Below are 26,561 nucleotides of genomic sequence, written 5' to 3' on the forward strand. Positions count from 1 at the left end.
TGAACCGCTTAACTAAATAAAGAGAAATAACGCCCATCATTACTTTAAGACATGAAGTGACTTTTAATTAATAAAAATAAAGAAAAATAATTGAATTTGAAGGTGTGTCCAAACTTTTGACTGGTACTGTAGGTATCTGCCATTTGAATGGCTTTTCTGTGACAAATGAAAAATGTGAAAAATGGGAGGGGTACCCATGTAGATTATGCACTTCCTTTTCATGTTAACCACTGAATACAGGTGGAAGGAACAAACATTCAGAAGCCCTTGCTTATATCATAAGCTCACAATTAACCTTTTTCTTATGGATCCACAATGCTCTGCCTGTAGTCTGCTTTATTTGAGATGCTTCCTTTTCCCAGGACAGTTACTGCACACACATATACTAAATGTAACTACGAATTACTTGACATGGTCATAATACAGCTCTGTAGAAATTGGGTCTATATCCCTAATGAGTGAAACAGTGGCAAAACTCCTTGACACCTTATAGTGGTGATGGTGATTACACCGAACAATCACATAGTACAAAGACAAAAATTATGAATATACAGCACAGTGCTGAGTGTAAATGAGTGCACCCCCTTTGAAAAGTAACATTTTAAACAATATCTCAATGAACACAAACAATTTCCAAAATTGTTGACAAGGCAAAGTTTAATATAACATCTGTTTAACTTATAACATGAAAGTAAGGTTAATAATATAACTTAGATTACACATTTTTCAGTTTTACTCAAATTAGGGTGGTGCAAAAATGAGTACACCCCACAACGAAAACTACATCTAGTACTTTGTATGGCCTCCATGAGTTTTAATGACAGCACCAAGTCTTCTAGGCATGGAATGAACAATTTGGCGACATTTTGCAACATCAATCTTTTTCCATTCTTCAACAATGACCTCTTTTAGTGACTGGATGCTGGGTGGAGAGTGATGCTCAACTTGTCTCTTCAGAATTCCCCCCAAAAAATAATTTCTTTACACCACAAAGGTGAAGGCTACAAGATGATCAGCAAAGCTTTACTTATCAGTCAGAATACTGTAGCAAAAGTGGTACAAAAATTTAAGAAAGATGGAACTGCAACCATCTCACAGAGACGTCCAGGTGATCCACGGAAGTTAACACCTCGACAGGAGCGTCTTCTGATGAGAAGGGTTGAAGAAAATCGGCATGCAAGTTCACTGCAGTTATCTAAAGAAGTAGAAAGCCAAACTGGGGTGACTATTTCCCGTGACACAATACGGCGTACACTGCAGAGGAATGGCATGCATGGATGCCGTCCACGAAAGAAGCCTCTCCTAAAGCCCAGGCACAAAAAAGCCCGCCTAGAGTTTGCCAGGGTCCATGCGGACAAAGATGAAGCCTACTGGGACTCTATACTCTGGAGTGATGAGACCAAGATAAATGTTTTTGGAACTGATGGCTTCAAAACTGTATGGCGTCGCAAAGGTGAAGAATACAAAGAAAACTGCATGGTGCCTACAGTGAAACATGGTGGTGGCAGTGTCCTTATGTGGGGCTGCATGAGTGCTGCTGGTGTCGGGGAGCTGCATTTCATTGATGGCATCATGAATTCACAGATGTATTGCTCTATACTGAAAGAGAAGATTCTACCATCACTATGTGCCCTTGGTCGTTGTGCACTTTTCCAACATGACTAAACACACATCTAAGGCCACTGTTGGATTTCTGAAGAAGAACAGGGTGAAAGTGATTCAGTGGCCAAGTATGTCTCCTGATCTGAACCCAATCGAACACCTATGGGGAATTCTGAAGAGACAAGTTGAGCATCACTCTCCATCCAGCATCCAGTCACTAAAAGAGGTCATTGTTGAAGAATGGAAAAAGATTGATGTTCCAAAATCAGTGGTGCTTGAAAGTTTGTGAACCCTTTAGAATTTTCTATATTTCTGCATAAATATGACCTAAAACATCATCAGATTTTCACACAAGTCCTAAAAGTAGATAAAGAGAACCCAGTTAAACAAATGAGACAAAAATATTATACTTGGTCATTTATTTATTGTGGAAAATGATCCAATATTACATATCTGTGAGTGGCAAAAGTATGTGAACCTCTAGGATTAGCAGTTAATTTGAAGGTGAAATTAGAGTCAGGTGTTTTCAATCAGTGGGATGGCAATCAGGTGTGAGTGGGCACCCTGTTTTATTTAAAGAACAGGGATCTATCAAAGTCTGATCTTCACAACACATGTTTGTGGAAGTGTATCATGGCATGAACAAAGGAGATTTCTGAGGACCTCAGAAAAAGCGTTGTTGCTCATCAGGCTGGAAAAGGTTACAAAACCATCTCGAAAGAGTTTGGACTCCACCAATCCACAGTCAGACAGAGTATGTACAAATGGAGGAAATTCAAGACCATTGTTACCCTCCCCAGGAGTGGCCGACCAACAAAAATCACTCCAAGAGCAAGGCGTGTAATAGTCAGCGAGGTCACAAAGGACCCCAGGGTAACTTCTAAGCAACTGAAGGTCTCTTTCACATTGGCTAATGTTAATGTTCATGAGTCCACCATCAGGAGAACACTGAACAACAATGATGCACTGCAAAAAATGATGTCTTAGCAAGTGAAAATATCTTGAAAATAGTTGAAACGATCTCGCATTTCCTATTAGAAGTATACAAGACACCAATTCTAAGATTATTAATCCTAGTTCTAGATTGCAACCAACTTATTCTAAGATGTCTTCTCAAGTAAAAATATCTGTCCATGCAGCAAGATCATTTCACTGGTATTAAGTCATTTTCCCCTCAAATTCAGTTTTCAGTTTTTTGCAGTGTGTGCATGGCAGGGTTTCAAGGAGAAAGCCACTGCTCTCCAAAAAGAACATTGCTGCTCATCTGCAGTTTGCTAAAGATCATGTGGACAAACCAGAAGACTATTGGAAAATGTTTTGTGGACGGATGAGACCAGAATAGAACTTTTTTGTTTAAATGAGAAGCGTTATGTTTGGAGAAAGGAAAACACTGCATTCCAGCATAAGAACCTTATCCCATCTGTGAAACATGGTGGTGGTAGTATCATGGTTTGGGCCTGTTTTGCTGCATCTGGGCCAGGACGGCTTGCCATCATTGATGGAACAATGAATTCTGAATTATACCAGCGAATTCTAAAGGAAAATGTCAGGACATCTGTTCATGAACTGAATCTCAAGAGAAGGTGAGTCATGCAGCAAGACAACGACCCTAAGCACACAAGTCGTTCTACCAAAGAATGGTTAAAGAAGAATAAAGTTAATGTTTTGGAATGGCCAAGTCAAAGTCCTGACCTTAATCCAATCGAAATGTTGTGGAAGGACCTGAAGCGAGCAGTTCATGTGAGGAAACCCACCAACATCCCAGAGTTGAAGCTGTTCTGTATGGAGGAATGGGCTAAAATTCCTCCAAGCCGGTGTGCAGGACTGATCAACAGTTACCGGAAACATTTAGTTGCAGTTATTGCTGCACAAGGGGGTCACACCAGATACTGAAAGCAAAGGTTCACATACTTTTGCCACTCACAGATATGTAATATTGGATCATTTTCCTCAATAAGTAAATGACCAAGTATAATATTTTTGTCTCATTTGTTTAACTGGGTTCTCTTTATTTACTTTTCGGACTTGTGTGACAATCTGATGATGTTTTAGGTCATATTTATGCAGAAATATAGAAAATTCTAAAGGGTTCACAAACTTTCAAGCACCACTGTACAAGTTTACACTGTCCAGGAAAGATTCACATTTTTCCCCCGAGGTCCAGTTGCCTTGACCTGAAACAAGTTGTTACCCAGTGATATATGCTGATATTGCCAAAAGATGACATGAGTGATGGAAAGCTAGTGTGGAACAAGTTAGCGTGTTTAGACTTACATAAACTTCACTTGCTGACCACTGAATTGGAGTTGTTCAGTTGCAGCATGTTGAATATGGGTAACTTTTCATTTGTCTTACACAGGTGTGTGGATATCATGGAACTTTCTGAGCAGGAAGACCTGCGCACATTCCATTATCACACCCTGAAACTTTACTGTGCTCTCTGTGCCCTTGGTAACACCCGTGTAGCCCACGCTCTCTGCAGCCACCTTGACCAGTCACAGCTCCTTTACATTATTGACAACCAATACTTGTCTGGCATGCTGCGCCAAGGCTTTTACAATGTTCTCATCAGTATCCACCTCGAGACAGCTAAAGCTGCCCAGCTTATGATGAACAATGAGTTCATCATCCCAATCACAGCAGAGACGCGCAGCATCCGACTCTTTCCGGATACATCCAAGCAACACCAGCCACCTGGTGTAGGACTCAGTACATCTCTAAAACCCAGCCTTAGCTTTGCTCCACCATGCTTCATCACTCCAAAGCGTGACCAGTATCTTTACACTCCAGAAATTCCTCTACATGTGCTCAGGGAGAAGGCAATCGGCATGCTAACGGAGGCTGTTCAGGGTGGAGGAGACCACATTCGAGATCCTGTAGGAGGCAGTGTGGAGTATCAGTTTGTGCCAATTCTCCGACTGATTAGCACGCTGCTAACCATGGGTGTGCTAACAAGCCAGGATGTTCACAAGATCTTGCTCCTCATCGAACCGCACGTCTTTGGGGAGCAGAAAGCAGATGAAATGGGGGAAGCTACAGAAAAAGAGGGGATGACAGGAGCAGAAGAGAAGGCAGTAGAGGCTGGAGAGGAGGAAGCCAAAGATACAAAGCAGCCAATAAAGGGATTGCTGGAGAAGAAATTGCCAGAATCAGTCAAACTGCAGGTATAACAATACTCTTGATTTCTGGGTAAGGAAATTAGTTTTAATTACACATAGTACAAATTATGCAATGATTGTCTTCTGAAAAGCCAAATAGTTCAGGATTTCACCTTAAACATTTAAAGAAACTTAAAGGATTTAATTAAGCGCATACATGTCAACCTATACGGAATGTCCGTATTTTATACGGATTTGATTCAATAAACGTAGTATACGGGCATACAAATAAAGTTATACGGATTCTTTAAAAACTTCAATATTAATTTAGAGCTATAATCAATTCCCACGATGATAAAAGAGCGCATAACATTTACAAACGTACTGTACACCACAGACAGCCAGTAAAGAGTCTTATGAAATCACGCGTTATCTTGTGGTAGCGAGACTTCGTTCCACTTTTGATCATGCGCACACCGCATTGCGAGAATCCCGCCAACCGGGAAGTAACATTTTGTTTGAAACGCGTATTTCCACCTGAGCGACTTTCAATAGCGACTGAAAAGATTCTGAATGGGCACTCCGGCAAGATCAACACAGACACTTGCTGTGACATGCAGCCTCGTGAGGGATTGGTGCAGCGTGCTAAAAAAAGCTGTCATGGAGTACAATTCAGAACATTAGAGTGACACTTTGTATTTTTGTCAAACATTGGAGCTTTGTATTCATTCTGAAGGTTTATTGTTATTAATATTGAATAAAAAGTAACTTGGATATATCATTGTTAATTATCATTCAAATTTTAGGTAACTTATTTTAATTTGCATCTTATACGGATTTTATAAGGGAAATACGGATTTTGGAGGTTGGTTATACAGGTTTGATTGACCAAAGGTTGACATGTATGTAAGCGTATATGTATGAAGAACTTTTATTCTCATCTCATCTCATTATCTCTAGCCGCTTTATCCTGTTCTACAGGGTCGCAGGCAAGCTGGAGCCTATCCCAGCTGACTACAGGCGAAAGGTGGGGTACACCCTGGACAAGTCGCCAGGTCATCACAGGGCTGACACATACCTGTAGACACAGACAACCATTCACACTGAACTTTTATTCTGTTTCTGTAATTCATTTCAGATGTGCAAACTTCTTCAGTACTTCTGCGACTGTGAGCTGAGGCACCGTATAGAGGCCATTGTGTCATTCTCTGACAGCTTTGTGTCAAAGCTGCAGTTCAACCAGAAGTTTCGTTACAATGAGTTAATGCTTGCCCTCAACATGTCTGCTGCTGTTACTGCCAAGAAGACTAAAGAGTTCCGCTCACCACCACAGGAACAGGTATGCTGTTAAACGTTCACAACATTCTTTACTTCTACAGTTTTTTATCCCCCGTTGGCTGAAAGGCCCGAAGGGGGATTATGTCGTGGCGATTTCCGTCCGTCCGTCCATTCCAGGAAAAGGTGCTCACCTTCTGAAATCAACTCCTCTCACAATTTTTGGAGGAATTTCACCAAACTTGGCAAAAGGCATTGTTATATGTCGGTAGTACGCATATTGTTATTTTGTTCAATTCGGTCGTGTTTTACCAGAGTTGAGGCCCTTGATTAACAACCTTGTACTTTCACAATTTCATAAAGGTGTGCTTGCCTTCTGAAATAAACTCATCTCATCTCATTATCTGTAGCCGCTTTATCCTGTTCTATAGGGTCGCAGGCAAGCTGGAGCCTATCCCAGCTGACTACGGGCGAAAGGCGGGGTACACCCTGGACAAGTCGCCAGGTCATCACAGGGCTGACACATAGACACAGACAACCATTCACACTCACACCTACGGTCAATTTAGAGTCACCAGTTAACCTAACCTGCATGTCTTTGGACTGTGGGGGAAACCGGAGCACCCGGAGGAAACCCACGCGGACACGGGGAGAACATGCAAACTCCACACAGAAAGGCCCTCGCCGGCCACGGGGCTTGAACCCGGACCTTCTTGCTGTGAGGCGACAGCGCTAACCACTACACCACCGTGCCGCCCCTGAAATAAACTCCTCTTACAATTTTTGGACGAATTTCTCGAAGCTTGGCAAAAGGCCTTGTTATGTGACGCTAATACACACATTGCGATTTAATTTCGTTTGTGAAAATGTTACCAGAGTTTTGACCCTTGATTAAATAACTTGTACTTTGACAATTTCATGAGGGTGTACATATGTTCTTCTGAAATCAACTCCTCTCACAGTTTGTGGAGGAATTTCACCAAACTTGGCAAAAGGCTTTGTTATATGACCGTTATCCGCATATTGAAATTTTGTTTAATTTGGGCAAATTTTACCAGAGTTATGCCCTTGATTTATTAACAAACTTGTACTTTGGCAATTTCCTCAAGATGTGCTTGCTTTCTGAAATCAACTTCCCTCACAATTTTTGGAGGAATTTCATGTAATTTGGCAAAAAGTTTTTATTCCCCGCTGGCGGAAAGGCCCGAAGGGGGATTTATGTCGTAGCAATGTCCATCCGTCCGTCCCGGGAAGGGTACTCACCTTCTGAAATCAACTCCTCTCACAATTTTTGGAGGAATTTCATGAAACTTGGCAGGATTGTTTGTTATATGTCGGTAATACGCACATTCCAATTTTGTTCAATTCAGTCGCATTTTACCAGAGTTATGGCGTAGTTGCCAGCGGGGGATATTGTGCTCTCAGAGCACTCTTGTTGGTGTAATGCCTGTGTCTGAAAGCAGTGTTTCCTGATCCTAAAGTCATCCTGCACATTCATAGTCAGAGCCACAGCACATTCATGAAGACACTGTTGATTATATGACAAATTAATTTAGGTCTTTTGTGACCAGGAAAAATATTAAAATGTCCAATTAGCATATTATGGTTATAGTGTCCAGTGTTTCCCCTGAGTTTACTGGTTAGGGGTGCTGGATGAAGACGGTCACCTGCAGGACCCCTCCCCATGGTTCCTCTTACAGAGTATTTGGACCTAAACAAACAGTTAAAGGAGTCATATTTAAGCCTTCACATTTATTTTAGAACAACAATTAGAACAATTTTTAGAACAATTAGAACAATGTGCTGAGTTACAGACATAAGAAATTCTTTCCAAATAAAAATACTTTCATGAATGAAAGTATTATACTGTAGTGATTTAGAGATTAAAATGACATAGGAACCATTTATAGTTCTAATTGATTTATAATTCTAATGAGAAAGTCGGATAGCTGTAATTTCTTGCTGTAATGTGTTTTCACTCCCCTCTCCACTGCCTACCACTACTCTGAGTTATGTGTTGAGTGAAGTACAGTAGTAGACTGACTGTGCTCGTTTGAAATAAAATGTAAAAAATAAATAATTTTCTATGGCTAGCTAACTTGATATTTACAGAGTGATCATGTAACATGATCTCAGTATGAATACTTGTAACATAATGTTAGCTAACTTAATATGAAGTGTGTCTGAAGACATTACTTACATTTTTTTTTAATTGTTGTATGTCCTCCATCTTTTGTCGCTTGGGGGGTTCTGACATTGTTAAGTATTGTTTGAATCATTTTTGAGCACACGAGAGGAGAGCGAAGCAGATGGGAAACCGGCACCTTGAGCAGTGGCTGTTTCTCCATGGTCCTAGTGCCTGCAGGCTCTCCTGTTTTTGAGCAGGTGCTCTTTCCACATGGTCCTAGTGCCTGCACCCATGGTTTTTTTTTTGTTTGTTTGTTTGTTTGGTTGTTTTTTTTGTCCGGACCGAGCCGTACAAAAAGACTAAGGTCTGATATTTTCCCGTAAAGACTTTGTGCTCAGTTAATAAATGGTTACTAATGTCCGTATCAGAAAATGTACTGACTTTTACAAAACACCAGCTTTCCAGATTCCTTCCATAAACCTTAAATAAATGTCTCCTTACTTTTCTGTCACCATTTCAATAATTGTACCTTTTCTTTGTTAAACTGCAACATGTCTTGTAATCATTTATTATTAGGCTTAGATTATGTCTAAAAGCTGTCACTATAGAAATGACAACATATAAGAAATAGTGTATTAATCTAAACTATCATTAATATTAGAGTTGTTACTATTGTTTGAGCTGTGGTGTTATCATCAATTATAGATAATAACATCTTCAGATTCAAACATTTTACTGTACTGTGGTGTATATATAGCCCCCTCTGAAAGTATTGGAACAGCAAGGCCAATTCTTTTGTTTCTCTTTTACACTGAAGACATTTAGCTTTGAGATCCAAAGATGAATATGCAATGATAGATCAGAATTTCAGCTGTCATTTCCTGATATTTACATGTAGAGTGTTTAAAAAAACTCTCACAACATGGCGCATTTTGTTTGAACCCACTGATTTTCAAGTGCTCAAAAATATTGGAACATGGGACTGACAAATGTTTCTGGTTTCCCAGGTGTGCCTTTTTTAGAACGATTGTTTAAGCAATCAATACTTCTGAATGTTTGGGTTTGGTTTGAGCCTTTTGAGCTGTCAATGGGAGAAAGAAAGCCATTTTGAAGCTGAGAAAAGAGGGAAAATCAATCAGAGCCATAGCCAATACAGCAATTTGGAATCTCTTGGAAAAAAAAATAAAGAAACCACTGGTGTACTAACAATCAGACATTGAACAGGTCAGCCAAGGAAAGCAACATCTGTTGATTACAAACATTGTGAGAGCTGGAAAGAAAAAACAAACAAACCAAAATCCTTCACATTCTTCAAATCCTTGAGATATATTGAACAATTATTCCACAAAATCGAGTCATGCATGAGCTGATAGCTGACAAGGCATGTAGAATGTAAACAAACAGGCGAAATGACAGTAGCAATTTGTGAAAAATGCTAGATTAATAATTCTTGAAAAATTTAAAAAATTATACGTTCTTACCATCAAATACTTTTGTTCCATATTTTGTTTCTTTTTTGTATTTTTTTTGGTTTCGTTTTCGAGTAGAGATTTTATTTTGTCCTCGGCTGGTTGAGCAACATGCTCTGCCATTTTGTTTTTCTCTATTCATGGTATATGAGCTGATAACCTAGTAGTAGAGTAGCCAATCAGAGCGCGCGACTGCTCATATCCAGTGACTGTGGATAGAATATTATTTGATAGACTGGTTGATGACTTCATCTCTTTGGACAAAGAAGATAATTTTAACTACCAAAACCCATCACAATTATGTTCCGTCCATCCATCCATTATCTGTAGCTGCTTATCCTGTCCTACAGGGTCTCAGGCAAGCTGGAGCCTATCCCAGCTGACTATGGGCGAGAGGCGGGGTACACCCTGGACAAGTCGCCAGGTCATCACAGGGCTAACACATAGACACAACCATTCACACTCACATTCACACCTACAGTCAATTTAGAGCCACCAATTAGCCTAACCTGCATGTCTTTGGACTGTGGGGGAAACCGGAGGAAACCCACACAGACACGGGGAGAACACGCAAACTCCGCACAAAAAGGCCACTGGGCTCGAACTCAGGACCTTCTTGCTGTGAGGTGACAGTGCTAACCACTACACCACTGTGCCGCCCCACAATTATGTTGACTTTCCTTTTTTTTTTAACTTTGTTTTATATTAATGTTTGATAATTTTATAGCACAAATAATGTCCCTGGGCTGTGCAATATTTGTTTTTGTTTTTTTCAGATAAACATGCTGTTAAATTTCAGTATGGGTGAGGACTGTCCATGTCCTGAGGACATTCAGGATGAACTTTATGATTTCCATGGTGAACTTCGTCTACACTGTGGTAAGAGCTATATTTCAAGTTTTGTAAACTGGCCATTTATATGCATGTTATGCTCATGCGGGGAGGAAAGTGTCAGTGTTAATAGAGTGTGAGTTTGCGAAGCATATTCAACATTTCAATCACAATGCTTGTGTTGTTAACAACTTTTAAATTATTTCAGTCTCAGCAAAAAAACTTATCCAAGTGGGATTGAACAGCCAGCGAGAATAAGGGTTTGTAACTGTAATGAAGTTGCTTGGCATTTCACGTTTCTGAAATTCCTGAAATTCAGGAACAATGGCCCCTTGTTATTTAAAACAACTTGAAATGCATATATAATTCATCCGTATAAATAATGTACAAATCTTTTACAATTGAAAGCAATTGTATATGAATAACGGCATAAGAATAAACAGTCTCAGAATGTCAAACGAAAGTCAAATGCTGTGCCAGCTTTACTGAGGTCAGGGTTGTTGGGTTTTTTTTGTCTTGTATCAAAATGAAGGAAATTCATTTTATGCTCATACTACTGCCCATCAAACCTCATAATTATTGGTACAGATTCAATCTGTAACATAAACCCTGGCTAATACCGTTCTAGTTAATCAGTTATTGAAGATTATCCACCTCATTCAATCGGATATAAATTTCATTTGGAGTGCCCTTAATTGTTGAGGTGTATACAGGAAAGCCATTTTTTATTGCACTAACAATCTGATTATTAATAGATTAATAATCACTGTCAAAGTGATCCATATTCCACTTTAACCCCTGTATGTTACTTATACTTATATTATGTTCATCTTTGCTTCCTAATAGAGGATGCTGGATAGTTGCGTTAGTGTGTCATGGTGTATGCATTAAATAGACAAGAATGAATGCAATTGCAATTCCGTTATTTTACTGATATATAGTATGAAAACAAGTCGGCACGGTGGTGTAGTGGTTAGCGCTGTCACCTCACAGCAAGAAGGTCTGGGTTCGAGCCCCGTGGCCGGCGAGGGCCTTTCTGTGTGGAGTCTGCATGTTCCCCCCGTGTCTGTGTGGGTTTCCTCCAGGTGCTCCGGTTTCCTCCACAGTCCAAAGACATGCAGGTTAGGTTAACTGGTGACTCTAAATTGACCGTTGGTGTGAATGTGAGTGTGAATGGTTGTCTGTGTCTATGTGTCAGCCCTGTGATGACCTGGCGACTTGTCCAGGGTGTACCCCGCCTTTCACCCGTAGTCAGCTGGGATAGGCTCCAGCTTGCCTGCGACCCTGTAGAACAGGATAAAGCGGCTAGAGATAATGAGATGAGTACAAAAACAAATCCAAAGGGCAAAACCAGTTCAAGGTTTAAAAAAAAAAAGTCACAAGCTTGATCGATCCTTATCGGATTCTGGTGCGAATGTAACAGAGCCTTAAGTTTCCAGCAGCCAGGTAATGCCACACTCACAACCCACCGTAAGTGTTTTGGACACGCATGGGTCGCAGGGTTTGGTAGCTCGCAGCCGTGCTGCAGGGTCGCGGTTAACCCGGGGGAAAGTTTGGGGGAGGAGTACAGGCAAAGTACTTGTCAAGTACAGGTTGCACGCCTGACTTCCTCAAGGCGTGGGAAAAATTGCGCCATTAGCCCATGGAAAGCGTATGTCTGACGCATGTGATCAGTGTGTGTTCAGTGAGTGTGGAGTACATGTGACTTGCATTTTACCAGTTTCCTGCGCTACGAGTATGGGATACACTTGTGAAGCATGTGTGGCGCATGTGATTAGCATGTGACAATCTCTCATGACTTGCGTGTGATGCAAGCCAGGAGTGGGTATGAAACCAGCGTGTCTGCAGCATTCTGCATCTGTCTTTCGGCTGAAGAACAATATCGCTTCGTGCTGCTCCTCAGGTTCTATCACCTGCCTACAAGGGTCCAACTCCCTCAGTCGTTGCGGCGGTATGGCGACAGCCATCTTCTTCCCTTTTACAATGCTACACATTACATGGTCGGTTCCTTGGTTCCTCCCCAATATATATACCCCTCATGTTGCCCCTTGTGTCGCATGCAGGTCGCGTGCGCTGTGTGCACGCCACACATAGGGGTAGAAAGTGAGATGTACTTCTGTCTTGGGGGCTGCACAAATAGCAAGTGTGGAGTACTTGTGTAGTACTTCTGAGGCACGTCACTCGTACAATGACCGTGCGTCACTTGTGCGTCTTACTGTCATCGCAAAGCCCCTACTAGCCGCGCTGCTGACTTGGTTCAGGTGTACAAAAGGAGTACGGGTCCCGTACATGGTGTATGCGTTCTTGATTTTTCACAAGGCCTGTAGAATTTGCATGTGCAGGACCAAAAGTCTCCACGGCTAGTCTGCGACCTTCTACAGTGCTGAACACACGCAAGTGTCACGCAAGTCTCAAGCACGGTTTTGCCAAATTTTTTACTGTAGACCACCCTTAGTAGCACATACGGCGGGTTGTGAGTGAGCCTTAAATCTCTGATATCTCTGGTGGCTAGCCAAACTCTGTCTTCCAGGTTGAGATAAGGAGTTTCTCCTCTGTTTCAAGCTGCAGACCTCTTAATGGTTTCTGCTACTCTTTCCAAGTGTCAGTGCATGCGTTCCCATACTTGCTCACGCTTTTCAAACCAGTTGTTGAAGCAGGGCAAGTTGGAAGAGTTGGCATTCCATGGACACACAGGTGCCTGATATGCAAGCACGCACTGAAACTGTGCCAGGAGTTCTGTGCATACTAACGCTATGGGAGGAACCAGGCCCAGTCTCCTTGGTTCTCTGAACAGAAAGTTCTTAGAAATCAGCCAGTTTCCATTAGACTGAGGGTGGTAGTTGGAGGTGATTGTCAACAATACCTCCAGCTTGTCCATAAAGGTGGTCCAGACTCAGGAAGCAAACTCTGGCCTTCTGTCACTGACTATATCATCTGGTATGCCATAAGATCTGAACACTTGGTTAAATATTCCACTGTTTCGAAAGTGGTGGAGAGCCCAGGTAATGGATTAAGCACACATATTGTAAGAACCAGTCTACAACAAACAAGATTACCATATGGCCAAGGGATTCAGGAAGATTAGTAATGAATTGCAGTGCAATGTGGGACTGTGGGCGTTAGGTTGTGGGCAGCGGCATGAGTCTCCCTGTGGGGACTGTTCGGGGGGTTTTGGCTTGAGCTCAGGAATGGCATGACGCTACATATCTATGAATGTCAGCTCGCATATTTGGCCTGCAATACTTAGCATGGATGAGCTCATCTGTTCATGATGTACCGGGATGTACAGTAACTGGTGTGTTGTGGGCTCACATTATGAGTTTGCTCTGAGCCTGAGAGGCACACAGATGAAACTGGGAGAGAATGCTGCTGGAACGTGGTGTGGGGGCATGTTGGCAATTTTCCTATTGAAGTCCCATGTAATAGTATTTACAAAACAGGATGTGTTCAGTGTCAGATTGGGGTTCTTGGAATCAATCTTGGTGTTTCTGAATCTTATTAATCTTGAGCTTATTAAATGTGTCCTCTGCTGCCTGACTCCAAATTATTTTCTTGGGGCTATTTTTAAAGAGGTTTGTGAGTGGGGAAGCAACTGAGTTAAAGCCTCATATAAATCATCTGTAGAAATCTGCAAACCCCAGGAAATGCTGAAGGTCCTTTAGTGTGTGGGAAACCGGCCACTGTTACTGCCCATACCGTGGCATCATCCATCTGGATGCCTTGTTGGCTTATTGTGTACCCCAGGAAGGAGATGTAAAGGATGTGAAACAGACATTTATCTCCTTTGATGTAGAGTTGCTGATTTTCTAAGAGTTGTAACAGGCCCCTTTTAACATGGTTGCTGTGGCTTTTGAAGAGGGGAGTAAATTCACCTATATATGATGACAAAGCTTCTCATCATGCCTCTCAGAATGTTACTGATAAATATCTGGAATACCGAGGGGCACAAGAGAGCACATACAACATAACTGTGTGTTCATAGGGGCCGGAGATGGTGCTGAAGGCCATTTTCCACTCCTCCCATTCTCTGAGGCACATCAGGTTGTATGCACTGTGTGGGTCCAGTTTGGTGAAAATGCATGCAGAGAGCAGCTGCTCTATCATGGAAGGAACTCATGGCATAGCATAAGAGTATTTATTAAACCAGCGATCTGGCTTAATCCCCATGCAGCCCACTGCCTTTCTTTGACACAAAAAAGAACCCGGCTGATGCCATATGTAGCTGTAGCAAAGGGAGAAAGCAGTCACCCTGCTCAGCCTTGAACCCAGGTCTACGGGGTGCCAAACTTGCACCCTGACCACAACACCAAAGAGCCAGGCTCATTGGTATGGCAGTCGAAGCACATACTCAACCGTAGTGACGGGCACTCCATCACACTGCCCTCCCCTTTGGGAGGCACACCCTTGCGCTTCACGCACACAGGTATCCCTCATGCATCCCCCAGCTGTACTTCTCCCATACCAGGGTGCCCCACACACTCATGCTTTACCCATCTCTGGGGTCCCTCATACAGGGGTCACCTATCCTGGGGGTCCCTCGTATAGCTCACACACAGGGCACACCTCCGATGGCCTCACAGCAAGCCATCCCACTCCTGACACCAACTGTAGCGAAGGGAGAGAGCAGTCACCCCACCCAGCCTTGAACCCAGGTCTGTGGGGTGCCAAATCTGCACCTTGACCACAATGGCAAAGAGCCAGGCTCGTTGGTATGGCAGTCAGAGCACATACTCAACCGCAGTGACGGGTACTCTGTCACAGTAGCCTTGTTGGAGTATTTCCTGAAAGTAATCTGAATTCTTGATACTCCTCTGGGATATGCTCATCGGTTTTCTTGGTCATAGCTTTCAGTTTAGGTGGTGGCAAGGGTTGAACAAGGACATAGCAGACATTGAATGAGGCTAAAATGTGACCATTTTGTGATCTCCTTGTCCAACCATGATATTTGCGTATTGTGCAGCTGTATCCAGGGGAGACCTAGGGTGAGGAGGTTTTCAAGAGAGATCATGACATCGAGAATGATGCTTTCTCTGTACATGCTGCTGATATGAATGATAATAGTTTTGGTGCAGTATGTGATTTCAACTGTACCATTGGGACCTCCGTTGATGGTGTTGATTTTGCAACCTTTGGAGATTGTAAAGAACATGAAGGCAGTTGGAGCTGGAGTGCCATGGTTTGGTCAATGAGGTTCAGTGTCACTGCAGAGTTGATCAACACTACAAGAGTAGAGATTTCCTGAGGATATGGTCTTCATTTGTGATATGAATGCTTGCATGGAGATAGCTATATTCAGACTTATCGGGGAGGTCCGAGGAGATGAGGAGGCTCCCTCGGTTGAGTCTGTGGTTGTAGTGGCTCTTCTTTGTGTGGGGCAGCTGGCGATGTAGTGGTTGAGCTCCCTGCAATAGAAGCAGATTCATTCCCATCTTTGTCTTTCTCTGTCTCCCTGCGAAACTTAGGTGGTTGCAACCAATCTGCATGGGCTCTGGTGGCTCAGACATTGCACCAGCAAAGGAAATTGGTGGCAGATCCCGGTTCCATTTCTGGAGCAGGTTGTCCAGTCGAATGTCGTTGCTGGTGATCAGGTGGATGAACTGCGTGATCTTGAACTGATCATAGACTCCTTCCTGCTCAGCAAAGTAGAGGGAGGATTGAAGAAACCCTTGGTACTGGGCGGGCTCTCCCGAGAACTTGTCTGGTCATGAAGCAAGGTGTTGGACAGGCTCAGCAGGAGGTCTTGTTGAGGTGGTTTGCTGGGCTGAGAGCTGGGTGAGGGCTGGGGTGAACTGCTGGATCTGGGTGATTATCTCCTGGAGACGCTGTTGTCCTCCTTAGGCAGTGAGAGCACCCTAGGAAGGGTCTGAATCTCTTCTGAATGATCGCGGCAAAGCAATCTGTCATACTGTATGCAGGAAATAGACAGAAACAGATGCAATTGCAGTTCACTTATTTTACTGATGGAGAAAAAAGGTGAAAAAGAAAGAGAAACATTTAAAAATAAGGTTTTGTTCACAGACAACAGCAAAAATGCATCTCGAGTACCACTGGTATTACTAAAAGAATGCTATATTTCTGTTTTCAGGTATTCCGATGGAGGAAGAGGAAGAGAATCAGGACACATCCATTAAAGGCCGCCTGGTGGCTCTAGTTAACAAGCTCAAGGGGCAGCCACACAAAACACAAGAGAAGCCAACAGAGAAAGAGCAAGCCATCCCTTGTAAGAATCATTTGCAACAAAATGCCAGTTATCATGCATACAATACTTTCGGTGTTTATTTCTCTTTGAAGTGCATACAGTGCGCAAACTATGCATGCATCAGAGTTGCAGTCTACAAATAAATAAAATAAGCGGCCCTTAATGTGATCTTAGATCGAAATGAATGTAATAAATGGCCCTTGCCATGAGATGCGTCATGCAATGAGATGAAAAGGATATTAAGAATGAGAAAGAACCATGTTAGTGTTCTAGAAGTTGTGTTTTATGGTCAGTGAAGCCATGGTCATATCTGCTTCATTTTCCCAGGGCACTGCCGGAATTGCAGTGCTTTATCAGGCCTTTATTTGATTTAGCAAAGACAAATACTCAATCCAAACCCTAAACTAAACCTTCGAGACAAGAATGTGTTATGTTTTTTTCAAGGACGTTAAAGAAAACTTGCATAAAAAAGCATTTCACACAAATCTGTTCAGCTACAGCCAGTGTTGTCGTCCAGTCACTAAACCTCAAGTCCGAGTCCAGTCTCGAGTCCCCGGTGTTCAAGTTCAAGTCATTAAAGAAAATTTCTAGTCGAGTCCGAGTACAAGACTCCAACCGCACCATTTCACGGTGGCTGTTTCAGTGCCAATAACGTTAGTTTGTTCCTGAACATGACGTATAACCAGGTGAATGTGCGTTCTCTTTATCAGGGAGTGCGAAGTATTCTGTCAGAGGTGGTTGGGAGACGGATGTAAGTGCAGAAGGTGTGTTTATTAATAGAAGTGAAGACAGGTAAACAATCTAGAACGGCAGGCAAAATCGTAAAACAGTGAAACAGGCAATAGGTCGAGTGAGGCACAAACAGGCTATTGTAGACTCGGCGGAATCAAAGATGAGAAACAGGAAATCAGGGATCAGGAAACCAAATAAGGAAATAAGTCTCGGTAACGTGTCAGCAACGCAACTCAATACTTCGCAAAGTAAGTGTGTTTTCACAGTTTTTATATAGGCACGCTGATTGCACCTTAATCCTGTGCAGGTGCGAGTCGTTTACAGCGCACGCGAGAGTCCACTTGGCACGCATGCTGTCCAGAGTGCACCCAACGGTCTATCTGATGCACGCACCAAGGCGCGCAGGTGTGACACTCTTGCACGAAATTAGTACAAAATTAATGTAGACATAAATATCTTATGCCAAATTATTATGGCATGTTACAAAAAATTAAGAAAAAATCTGAGTCCTCGTCTCCAATTTACAAGACCTAATGCAGTTAATGCACGAGTCCGAGTCCAAGTCCGAGTCATCAGTGCTGAAGTCTAAGTCAAGTCAGGAGTCCTTAAAATTAGGGCACGAGTCGGACTCAAGTGCTACACGGCTGGCTACAGGCTCCTGAATGATGCCCATTGCAGAAAAAAGTGAAACCTGGGATCCATCCATCCATTATCTGTAGCCGCTTATCCTGTCCTACAGGGTCACGGGAAAGCTGGAGCCTATCCCAGCTGACTATGCGCGAGAGGCGGGGTACACCCTGGACAAGTCGCCAGGTCATCACAGGGCTGACACAGATATAAAAACATATGAGCATATATAATCCCAGATAAGCTTGTACATGTCTTTGGAACCCACTGCCTGGAATCTATTGCAAGTTTAGGGCAAAACACAATAAAAAATTTTTAAAACCAGTGGAGGCATGCTGTGCACAAATCCAAAATCAGGCCTGAGGGTTTTTTGAAGATGTGCCTTTCTGAAAATCATAAATTAATTCATGATATTGATGAAGCTCTTTGCAGTATGGTAAAGCAGATAAATTGCTTTATTATTTGAGCAATGTCAGATGCAACCTAATAATCAAATACACCATGCACTGAGAGGCTCTTTTTGAAATGATGGATTCTCTAAGGTGACTGGCATAGTACTATTGTGTGAGGGGCACAGCCCCTGAAGATAATAGTACTCTGCCAGTCACCTCAGAGAATCCATAATTTCAACAAGAGCCTCTCAGTGCATGGTATATTAGATTTATATCCCTCATCAAAAACTTCCAAACTAAAAGTGTTAAGATTGAATCTTGGCACAAACTCACTGGAGGCAGCCATGTTTGTTGTTTACATCAAAGTGACCTTCGACCTGCACATGTGCATGGTACCATGCTATCACCTGGCTCGCTAAGCATGATCATGATAATGCAGATCTACACACACAGAAATACTCACAGAGCCACAGCTGTGACTCAAGTCAGCCAAATAGCTTGAAATTGTGATGGGAGTTCATGGTATATCCAGGATATACCATGACTTACTTGCACCACATCCATTTTTTTTTAATAAAAAAAATGGATGTGGTGGGGGGGAATACTGGTTTACCACTGTCCGTCCAAAGCACTTTTTCTCAGCAACCACAAATCAGAGCCACTTGGTACCAAACTTCAGCTTGGGGTTCTATACTGTGTATACCGTTTTCAGGTCTGTCGCACATCAACTTCCTGTTTACCGACTGAATGTATTTAGGAAAGATATAGGGTGGATTTACACAATTTCGTAACACTTTTCTCAACAACTACAAATCACAACTGCTTGATATTTGGTACCGAGTTTCAGCTTGGGGTTCTATACCATGTATACCGTTTTCAGGTCTGTCGCACATCGTTTACCGACTGAATGTATTTAGGAAAGATATAGGGTGGATTTACACAATTTCGTAACACTTTTCTCAACAACTACAAATCACAACTGCTTGATATTTGGTACCGAGTTTCAGCTTGGGGTTCTATACCGCGTATACCGTTTTCAGGTCTGTCGCACATCGACTTCCTGTTTACCGACTGAATGTATTTACGACACATTTAGAGTGGATTTTGATGCTGTTTCAAGAAGCAAAATGCTATTTCAGAATGGCAGTTTACCAGGATGCTGTTTGAAATCCCTGGGCAGAACGCTGCTCTTTACTTACTCGTTTCAGGGTTAATTATTTGTTGAAGTCAACATTCATAATAAGTGTCCTATTCCTTCGATTGTTTGCATGCTGATATAAGGGAGAACGGGGGGGATACGTAAGTGAGCAGTAGCTCACAGTTGATCTTGTTATTTTTGACGTCACAAGATACATTGCTTAATCAATGATGGAACTATTTTATGTCATGTGAGCCATCCTTAGCCAGTCCCTGCATGGGAATTTTTTGATGAGGGATATAATGAGTAATATCTCTTAACCTTGCAGGTGTAATGTTGTAGAAATAGCAATTTTACTCTGAAGAAAAATTAATGACAAGCTTGTTTTCAATGAGCAATCAGCCTGTTCAATAACTCGGTGAAAAATACCTCTCCTTGTTCTGCACTTTACTTGAAACTATGGATCCACTGATATTTTTTCAGACTGAGGATGAACACAAGTATGTTTTCTGTACCCACTGACCCTGATATGGATACTGATCATTAATCAGAGTCATCATGCAGCATTTTATTTAGTTCTGTTTATGTTTCCCAGTTTACACAGTGACCATGAAAAGCTCACACATGCATGTCCATGCACATGCACTCATTCTTAGCTAGCTGCTTTTCAGTGAATTACGTTAGCTATCTTCACTAGTTACCTTGGGATAAGGCTGGTGTACCAGTAGGGTTGCAGTGGAGAGCTGGTTTTGTTTCACTTTGGAAAAGTGTTTCTGTACAGTTGTGTAATATGTTGTCAGTAGCCAGGGATAGTAGCTGATTATTTTCACTCACCCTGGCATTGTCTATAGACATTTTTTCTCTGTCATAGCACTTTTTTGCTGCAGTGCTGGTTTCTGGTGTGTGCTGCTAGCTGCTATGAACACCTCATGCTGAGTTTTCAGATGGTTTATCAGTTTACTTGTTTGCTATAGTAGTACCTCTTTTTGCAGAGCACAGTTCGCAGTCTGCTTTGCTTTGCCATCATCAACTGTGAAATATATCCAGATTGTGCTTATTTTGTGTTGTACGTTCACTTTTTTAATGAATATGAGTGAGTAATCACAGTATCAGACTCAAACTCAGTGCAGCTACTGGTATTGATGCACCCCTGATTGAAAATTAGTTATTTTATTTAGTTGTTATCCCCCACTGGCCGAAAGGCCCGAAGGGGGATTATGTCGTGGCGATTTCCGTCCATCCGTCCGGCCTGGGAAGGGTGCTCACCTTCTGAAATCAACTCCTCTCACAATTTTTGGAGGAATTTCACGAAACTTGGCAGGATTCTTTGTTATATGTCGGTAATACGCATATTGCAATTTCGTTCAATTCAGTCGCATTTTACCAGAGTTACAGCCCTCGATTAACAAAATTATACTTTGACAATTTCATGAGTGTGTTTTCCTTCTGAAATCAACTCCTCTCACAATTTTTGGAGGAATTTCACACAACTTGGTAAAAGGCATTGTTATATGTTGGTAGTACGCATATTGTAATTTTGTTCAATTCGGTCGCGTTTTACCAGAGTTGAGGCCTTTGATTAACAACCTTGTACTTTCACAATTTCATGAAGGTGTACTTGCCTTCTGACATCAACTTCTCTCATGATTTTTGGACGAATTTCTCGAAGCTTGGCAAAAGGCCTTGTTATGTGACGCTAACACGCATATTGCGATTTAATTTCGTTTGTGAAAATGTTACCAGAGTTTTGACCCTTGATTAAATAACTTGTAGTTTGACAATTTCATGAGGGTGTACATTCTTCTGAAATCAACTCCTCTCACAGTTTGTGGAGGAATTTCACCAAACTTGGCAAAAGGCTTTGTTACTGTATATGACAGTTATACGCATATTGAGGGCCCGTTTACACGAGGACGCTGTCGGGTAAAACCAACTAAATATTTTATCGGAAGTGCCTTTCGTCTACACGGGGACAGCGTTTCTGAGGCTGAAAAACGGAAAAAATTGAAAACGCCTTCCAGAGTGGATAAGTTAAAAACAGCCCCCGTTGCATATCCGTCTAAACTACCCAATACGCGAAACTCTGCTCGGATCTGCTAACGACGGGTACGCGTTTACGTCATACATATGTCATATACTGTACATGCCAGCCCGGGAAGTAAGAAAGTAAGTAAAAAAGTAAGAGCATGTCTGATTACATCGATCCAACGGACCTTCAAGCTGCTCTGGCAGCTTTAATAAACGTCCAGGAGTCCTTCGAACATCTATACCGAATCTGCACATATACCGTTAATGAACAGAGGCGGGTATAGTATGCTCTTACTTTTTTACTTACTTTCTTACTTACCATAGCCAAAGTAGTCAAAGTTTTCGTGGCGCAGATGTGCAGATCAGACAAGACGGAAGACGTTGCGCATGCGTGCAGACATAGCGGAGGTCTTTCACAGCACCACCTAGCTGCCTGGCATGCACATCCAATTGAATTCCACACATTTATGCGTCACCGTATAGACACAGATTTCCTCCTTGAAAACGGTCGTGTAGATGCGGAAAAAAGTGAGAACGAAAATGGACTTTTGCGTTTTTGTTTCAGACCGTCCCCGTGTAAAGTGGGCCTGAAATTTCGTTTAACTTGGGTAAATTTTACCAGAGTTATTACCTTGATTATTAACAAACTCGTACTTTGGCAATTTCATCAAGGTGTGCTTGCTTCCTGAAATCAACTTCCCTCACAATTTTTATTATCCCCTGCTGGCCAAAAGGCCCAAAGAGGGATTATGTTGTGGCGATGTCCGTCTATCCCGGGAAGGGTACTCACCTTCTAAACTCAACTCCACTCACAATTTTTGGACAAATTTCATGAAACTTGGCAGGGTTCTTTGTTATATGTTGGTAATACACATATTGCAATTTCATTCAATTCAGTCGCATTTTACCAGCGTTATGGCATAGTTGCCAGCGGGGGATATTGTGCTGTCAGAGCCCTCTTGTGTTGGTTTGTATTCATAAACTACACTGTAAAAAATAATTTATGTTAACTTTATGAAGTGATTAACCTGGTTGCCTTAAAATTTCAAGTTTGTTGAAACTCATATAGTAAGTTAGCACAACGCAACTTGATTGCCTCATTATGCTAACTTACTGTATGAGTTTTAATGAACTCAAAATTTTAATGCAACCAGGTTACTCACTTTTTTAATTCAAAACAACAAATTTTTTACAGTGTGTAAGTGGTTAGCATGGTCACCTCACAGCAAGAAGGTTCTGGGTTCGAGCCCAGCGGCTGGCGGGAGCCTTTCTGTGCAGAGTTTGCATGTTCTCCCCGTGTCTGCGTGGGTTTCCTCCGGGTGCTCCGGTTTCCCCCACAGTCCAAAGACATGCAGTTAGGTTAATATGGGATGGCTTTGGGCTGAAGTGCCCTTGAGCGAGGCACCTAACTCCCAACTCCTCCCCAGGCGCTGTTAGTATAGTTGCCCACTGCTCTGGGTATGTGTGTGTGTGTGTGTGCTCATTGCTCACATGTGTGTATTCACTGCTTCAGATGGGTTAAATGCAGAGAGGAATTTCACAAGTGTGTGATGAATAAAGTTGTGCTTTCTTTCTTTCTTTCTTTCTTTCTTTCTTTCTTTCTTTCTTTCTTTCTTTCTTTCTTTCTTTCAAAGCCAAATTATGCAATGATCCTCAAGTTGGCAATGGCCTGGAAAACATTTTCAAAGTAGGTGAAGTTAATTTTAGCCTGCAGTCCATCCCAGCAGTACAGAGACCTCAGAATCCAATAACCTCTAGAGCTTTAATGCCAGGTTTCATGGGTGGTGCAATATCTCACTGCTGATAGCACAAGGCCTGTGTCTGGCTCTGGGTTGGCCAGGATTGGGAGTTTTCTTTTGGGTAATAATATACTTGTGTTTCTGTCCTGTGGCATTTGATCTCTGGCATGATTGATTGCATCGACTCATGGCTCAGCGGGTTCTTGGACAATTGTATTTCTGTAGTTGCCTGGGATTAGAAAGTACAGAGATGTCACATGATAAATGTCATCATTATACCCATGTCTGTAACACAAAAATCAGTTGTCATGGAGGGCTGAGATCTTGGTGATTGCCTTACTTTAACATAACGTCTAGACATAGTTATTAACTCATGAGTTGAATCACTAAATGATCCTGCACTGCTAAATGGACGAAATGAACCTCAAGGACTGCTGTCTTATCTAAAGGAGAGAGAAGAATCAAGTAATACTACATTAGAGTATGTATTTGCTGCCTGTCACTGAGCATAACTTCTTGGTATAGGTTATTTTGGGAGAATTTTTAGGTGATTCATAATCATGTTGGCATGGTTGCTGAAAGATTCTAACTGCAAAGTTGAATTCTGGACAAAAATGTCTATAGCTGTTGGGACTTTCAAGATGTTCTGCTGCTACACACACCGCGTATCCTCTGTGTAAATGTTTTGCCGAGATAAAATGTGTCTCGCATTTTATGATTCCGGAGATTGCCGGAGCAAGTGAGCAACAGTATCACGTGACCACCGTGGGGCGCGTTTGACCTACTTTTAACCAAAACAAGTCGGCGTGGACAAACATGGCGGACTCGGCTCTCCCGCCAGCTAAAAACCAGCGGAAAAGAAAAGGAAAGCCTGCCGAGTGAGTGCAACTGCAAGATAGAGCAAGGTTCGATGAGATGTCCTTTTTCTGGACAGATAACTAAATCATTCTAGCGAGCGCTTAGCTATCTTAGCCTTAGAACGCATGGGTTCGACTCAGCGGTAGCGAGTACTGTGTTATACACCTCATGTTTTGATCTTACAGAGAAAGAAATGATAACACAAAAGCAGTAACAGAAAAAAGATTTTTCCATCTTTTGTTTCACAGATCTATTCACGAACATCAACCACAAATTACATCTCTGCGACTCAAAACTCTCTAAGGTCGATGCAGAGTCACGATGTTTTCCGCACATCGCCATCTTGGTGTGACGCAGTTCCACAGTTACAGTGGGGCAAAAAAGTATTTAGTCAGTCACCAATTGTGCAAGTTCTCCCACTTAAAAAGATGAGAGAGGCCTGTAATTTTCATCATACTGTAGGTATACCTCAACTATGAGAGACAAAATGGGGAAAAAAAATCCAGAAAATCATATTGTCTGATTTTTAAAGAATTTATTTGCAAATTATGGTGGAAAATAAGTATTTGGTCAATAACAAAAGTTCATCTCAATACTTTGTTATATACCCTTTGTTGGCAATGACAGAGGTCAAACGTTTTCTGTAAGTCTTCACAAGGTTTTCACACACTGTTGCTGGTATTTTGGCCCATTCCTCCATGCAGATCTCCTCTAGAGCAGTGATGTTTTGGGGCTGTCACTGGGCAACCCGGACTTTCAACTCCCTCCAAAGATTTTCTATGGGGTTGAGATCTGGAGACTGGCTAGGCCACTCCAGGACTTTGAAATGCTTCTTACGAAGCCACTCCTTCGTTGCCCGGGTGGTGTGTTTGGGATCATTGTCATGCTGAAAGACCCAGCCACGTTTCATCTTCAATGCCCTTGCTGATGGAAGGAGGTTTTCACTCAAAATCTCACGATACATGGCCCCATTCATTCTTTCCTTTACACGGATCAGTCATCCTGGTCCCTTTGCAGAAAAACAGCCCCAAAGCATGATGTTTCCACCCCCATGCTTCACAGTAGGTATGGTGTTCTTTGGATGCAACTCAGCATTCTTTCTCCTCCAAACACGACAAGTTGATTTTTTACCAAAAAGTTCTATTTTGGTTTCATCTGACCATATGACATTCTCCCAATCCTCTTCTGGATCATCCAAATGCTCTCTAGCAAACTTCAGACGGGCCTGGACATGTACTGGCTTAAGCAGGGGGACATGTCTGGCACTGCAGGATTTGAGTCCCTGGCGGCGTAGTGTGTTACTGATGGTAGCCTTTGTTACTTTGGTCCCAGCTCTCTGCAGGTCATTCACTAGGTCCCCCCGTGTGGTTCTGGGATTTTTGCGCACCGTTCTTGTGACCATTTTGACCCCACGGGGTGAGATCTTGCGTGGAGCCCCAGATCGAGGGAGATTATCAGTGGTCTTGTATGTCTTCCATTTTCTCATAATTGCTCCCACAGTTGATTTCTTCACACCAAGCTGCTTACCTATTGCAGATTCAGTCTTCCCAGCCTGGTGCAGGTCTACAATTTTGTTTCTGGTGTCCTTTGACAGCTCTTTGGTCTTGGCCATAGTTGAGTTTGGAGTGTGACTGTTTGAGGTTGTGGACAGGTGTCTTTTATACTGATAATGACTTCAAACAGGTGCCATTAATACAGGTAACGAGTGGAGGACAGAGGAGCCTCTTAAAGAAGTTACAGGTCTGTGAGAGCCAGAAATCTTGCTTGTTTGTAGGTGACCAAATACTTATTTTACCGAGGAATTTACCAATTAATTCATTAAAAATCCTACAATGTGATTTCCTGGATTCTTTCCCCCCATTCTGTCTCTCATAGTTGAAGTGTACCTATGATGAAAATTACAGGCCTCTCTCATCTTTTTAAGTGGGAGAACTTGCACAATTGGTGGCTGACTAAATACTTTTTTGCCCCACTGTATACTAATTAGTTAAAGCTTCTCGCGTTTGGCTGTTTCCGTAGGGCCGTACCATTTACCTCAAGAGGGAGGAAAACGGCCCCAAAACAGAGAAAAGCAACCCTCAGCACATCAAAATGATCACATCTCGTCCGCATGGTATTATTCTTGCGAGACATAGGAAAATACCGTTCACAAAAAAAATTTTAAATTTCAGATGACTTTGCAGTCAGTACCTTTAACTTTCTTTTGTGGCTTGGATTCTGTTTTTCTAGCCTTGCAGATTTAATTTAATGAAGCTACAGTATACGTTCTTCACATGCATGCATCCAAACTCATTTCTCTAACCACTGATGTTTAGCTTAGCTTTATTGTCCCATGGTATCCTGAGCTCAGCATTATTCTCCCACCTGTTATCCCTCAGATCTCCCTGCATAATGCCTGCCACTAATTGGTTGCCCCATTAAAAAACCCATTAGCCATTAAAAGTA

At 42.2% G+C, this 26,561-nt stretch overlaps 1 protein-coding gene across 1 annotated transcript in view; it reads left to right on the forward strand.

Moving 5' to 3' along the window:
• Window positions 1-26,561, forward strand: part of LOC132893656 (ryanodine receptor 3) — a 476,331-nt gene that overhangs the window by 284,824 nt on the left and 164,946 nt on the right. Inside the window, exons 38-41 of the mRNA XM_060932802.1 lie at window positions 3,962-4,766; window positions 5,839-6,039; window positions 10,349-10,451; window positions 16,489-16,623. Coding sequence (XP_060788785.1) covers window positions 3,962-4,766; window positions 5,839-6,039; window positions 10,349-10,451; window positions 16,489-16,623 — 1,244 coding nt within the window. The remainder of the gene's footprint in view (window positions 1-3,961; window positions 4,767-5,838; window positions 6,040-10,348; window positions 10,452-16,488; window positions 16,624-26,561) is intronic.

This window comes from Neoarius graeffei, chromosome 11 (genome assembly GCF_027579695.1).
Source record: "Neoarius graeffei isolate fNeoGra1 chromosome 11, fNeoGra1.pri, whole genome shotgun sequence".
NCBI lineage: Eukaryota > Metazoa > Chordata > Actinopteri > Siluriformes > Ariidae > Neoarius > Neoarius graeffei.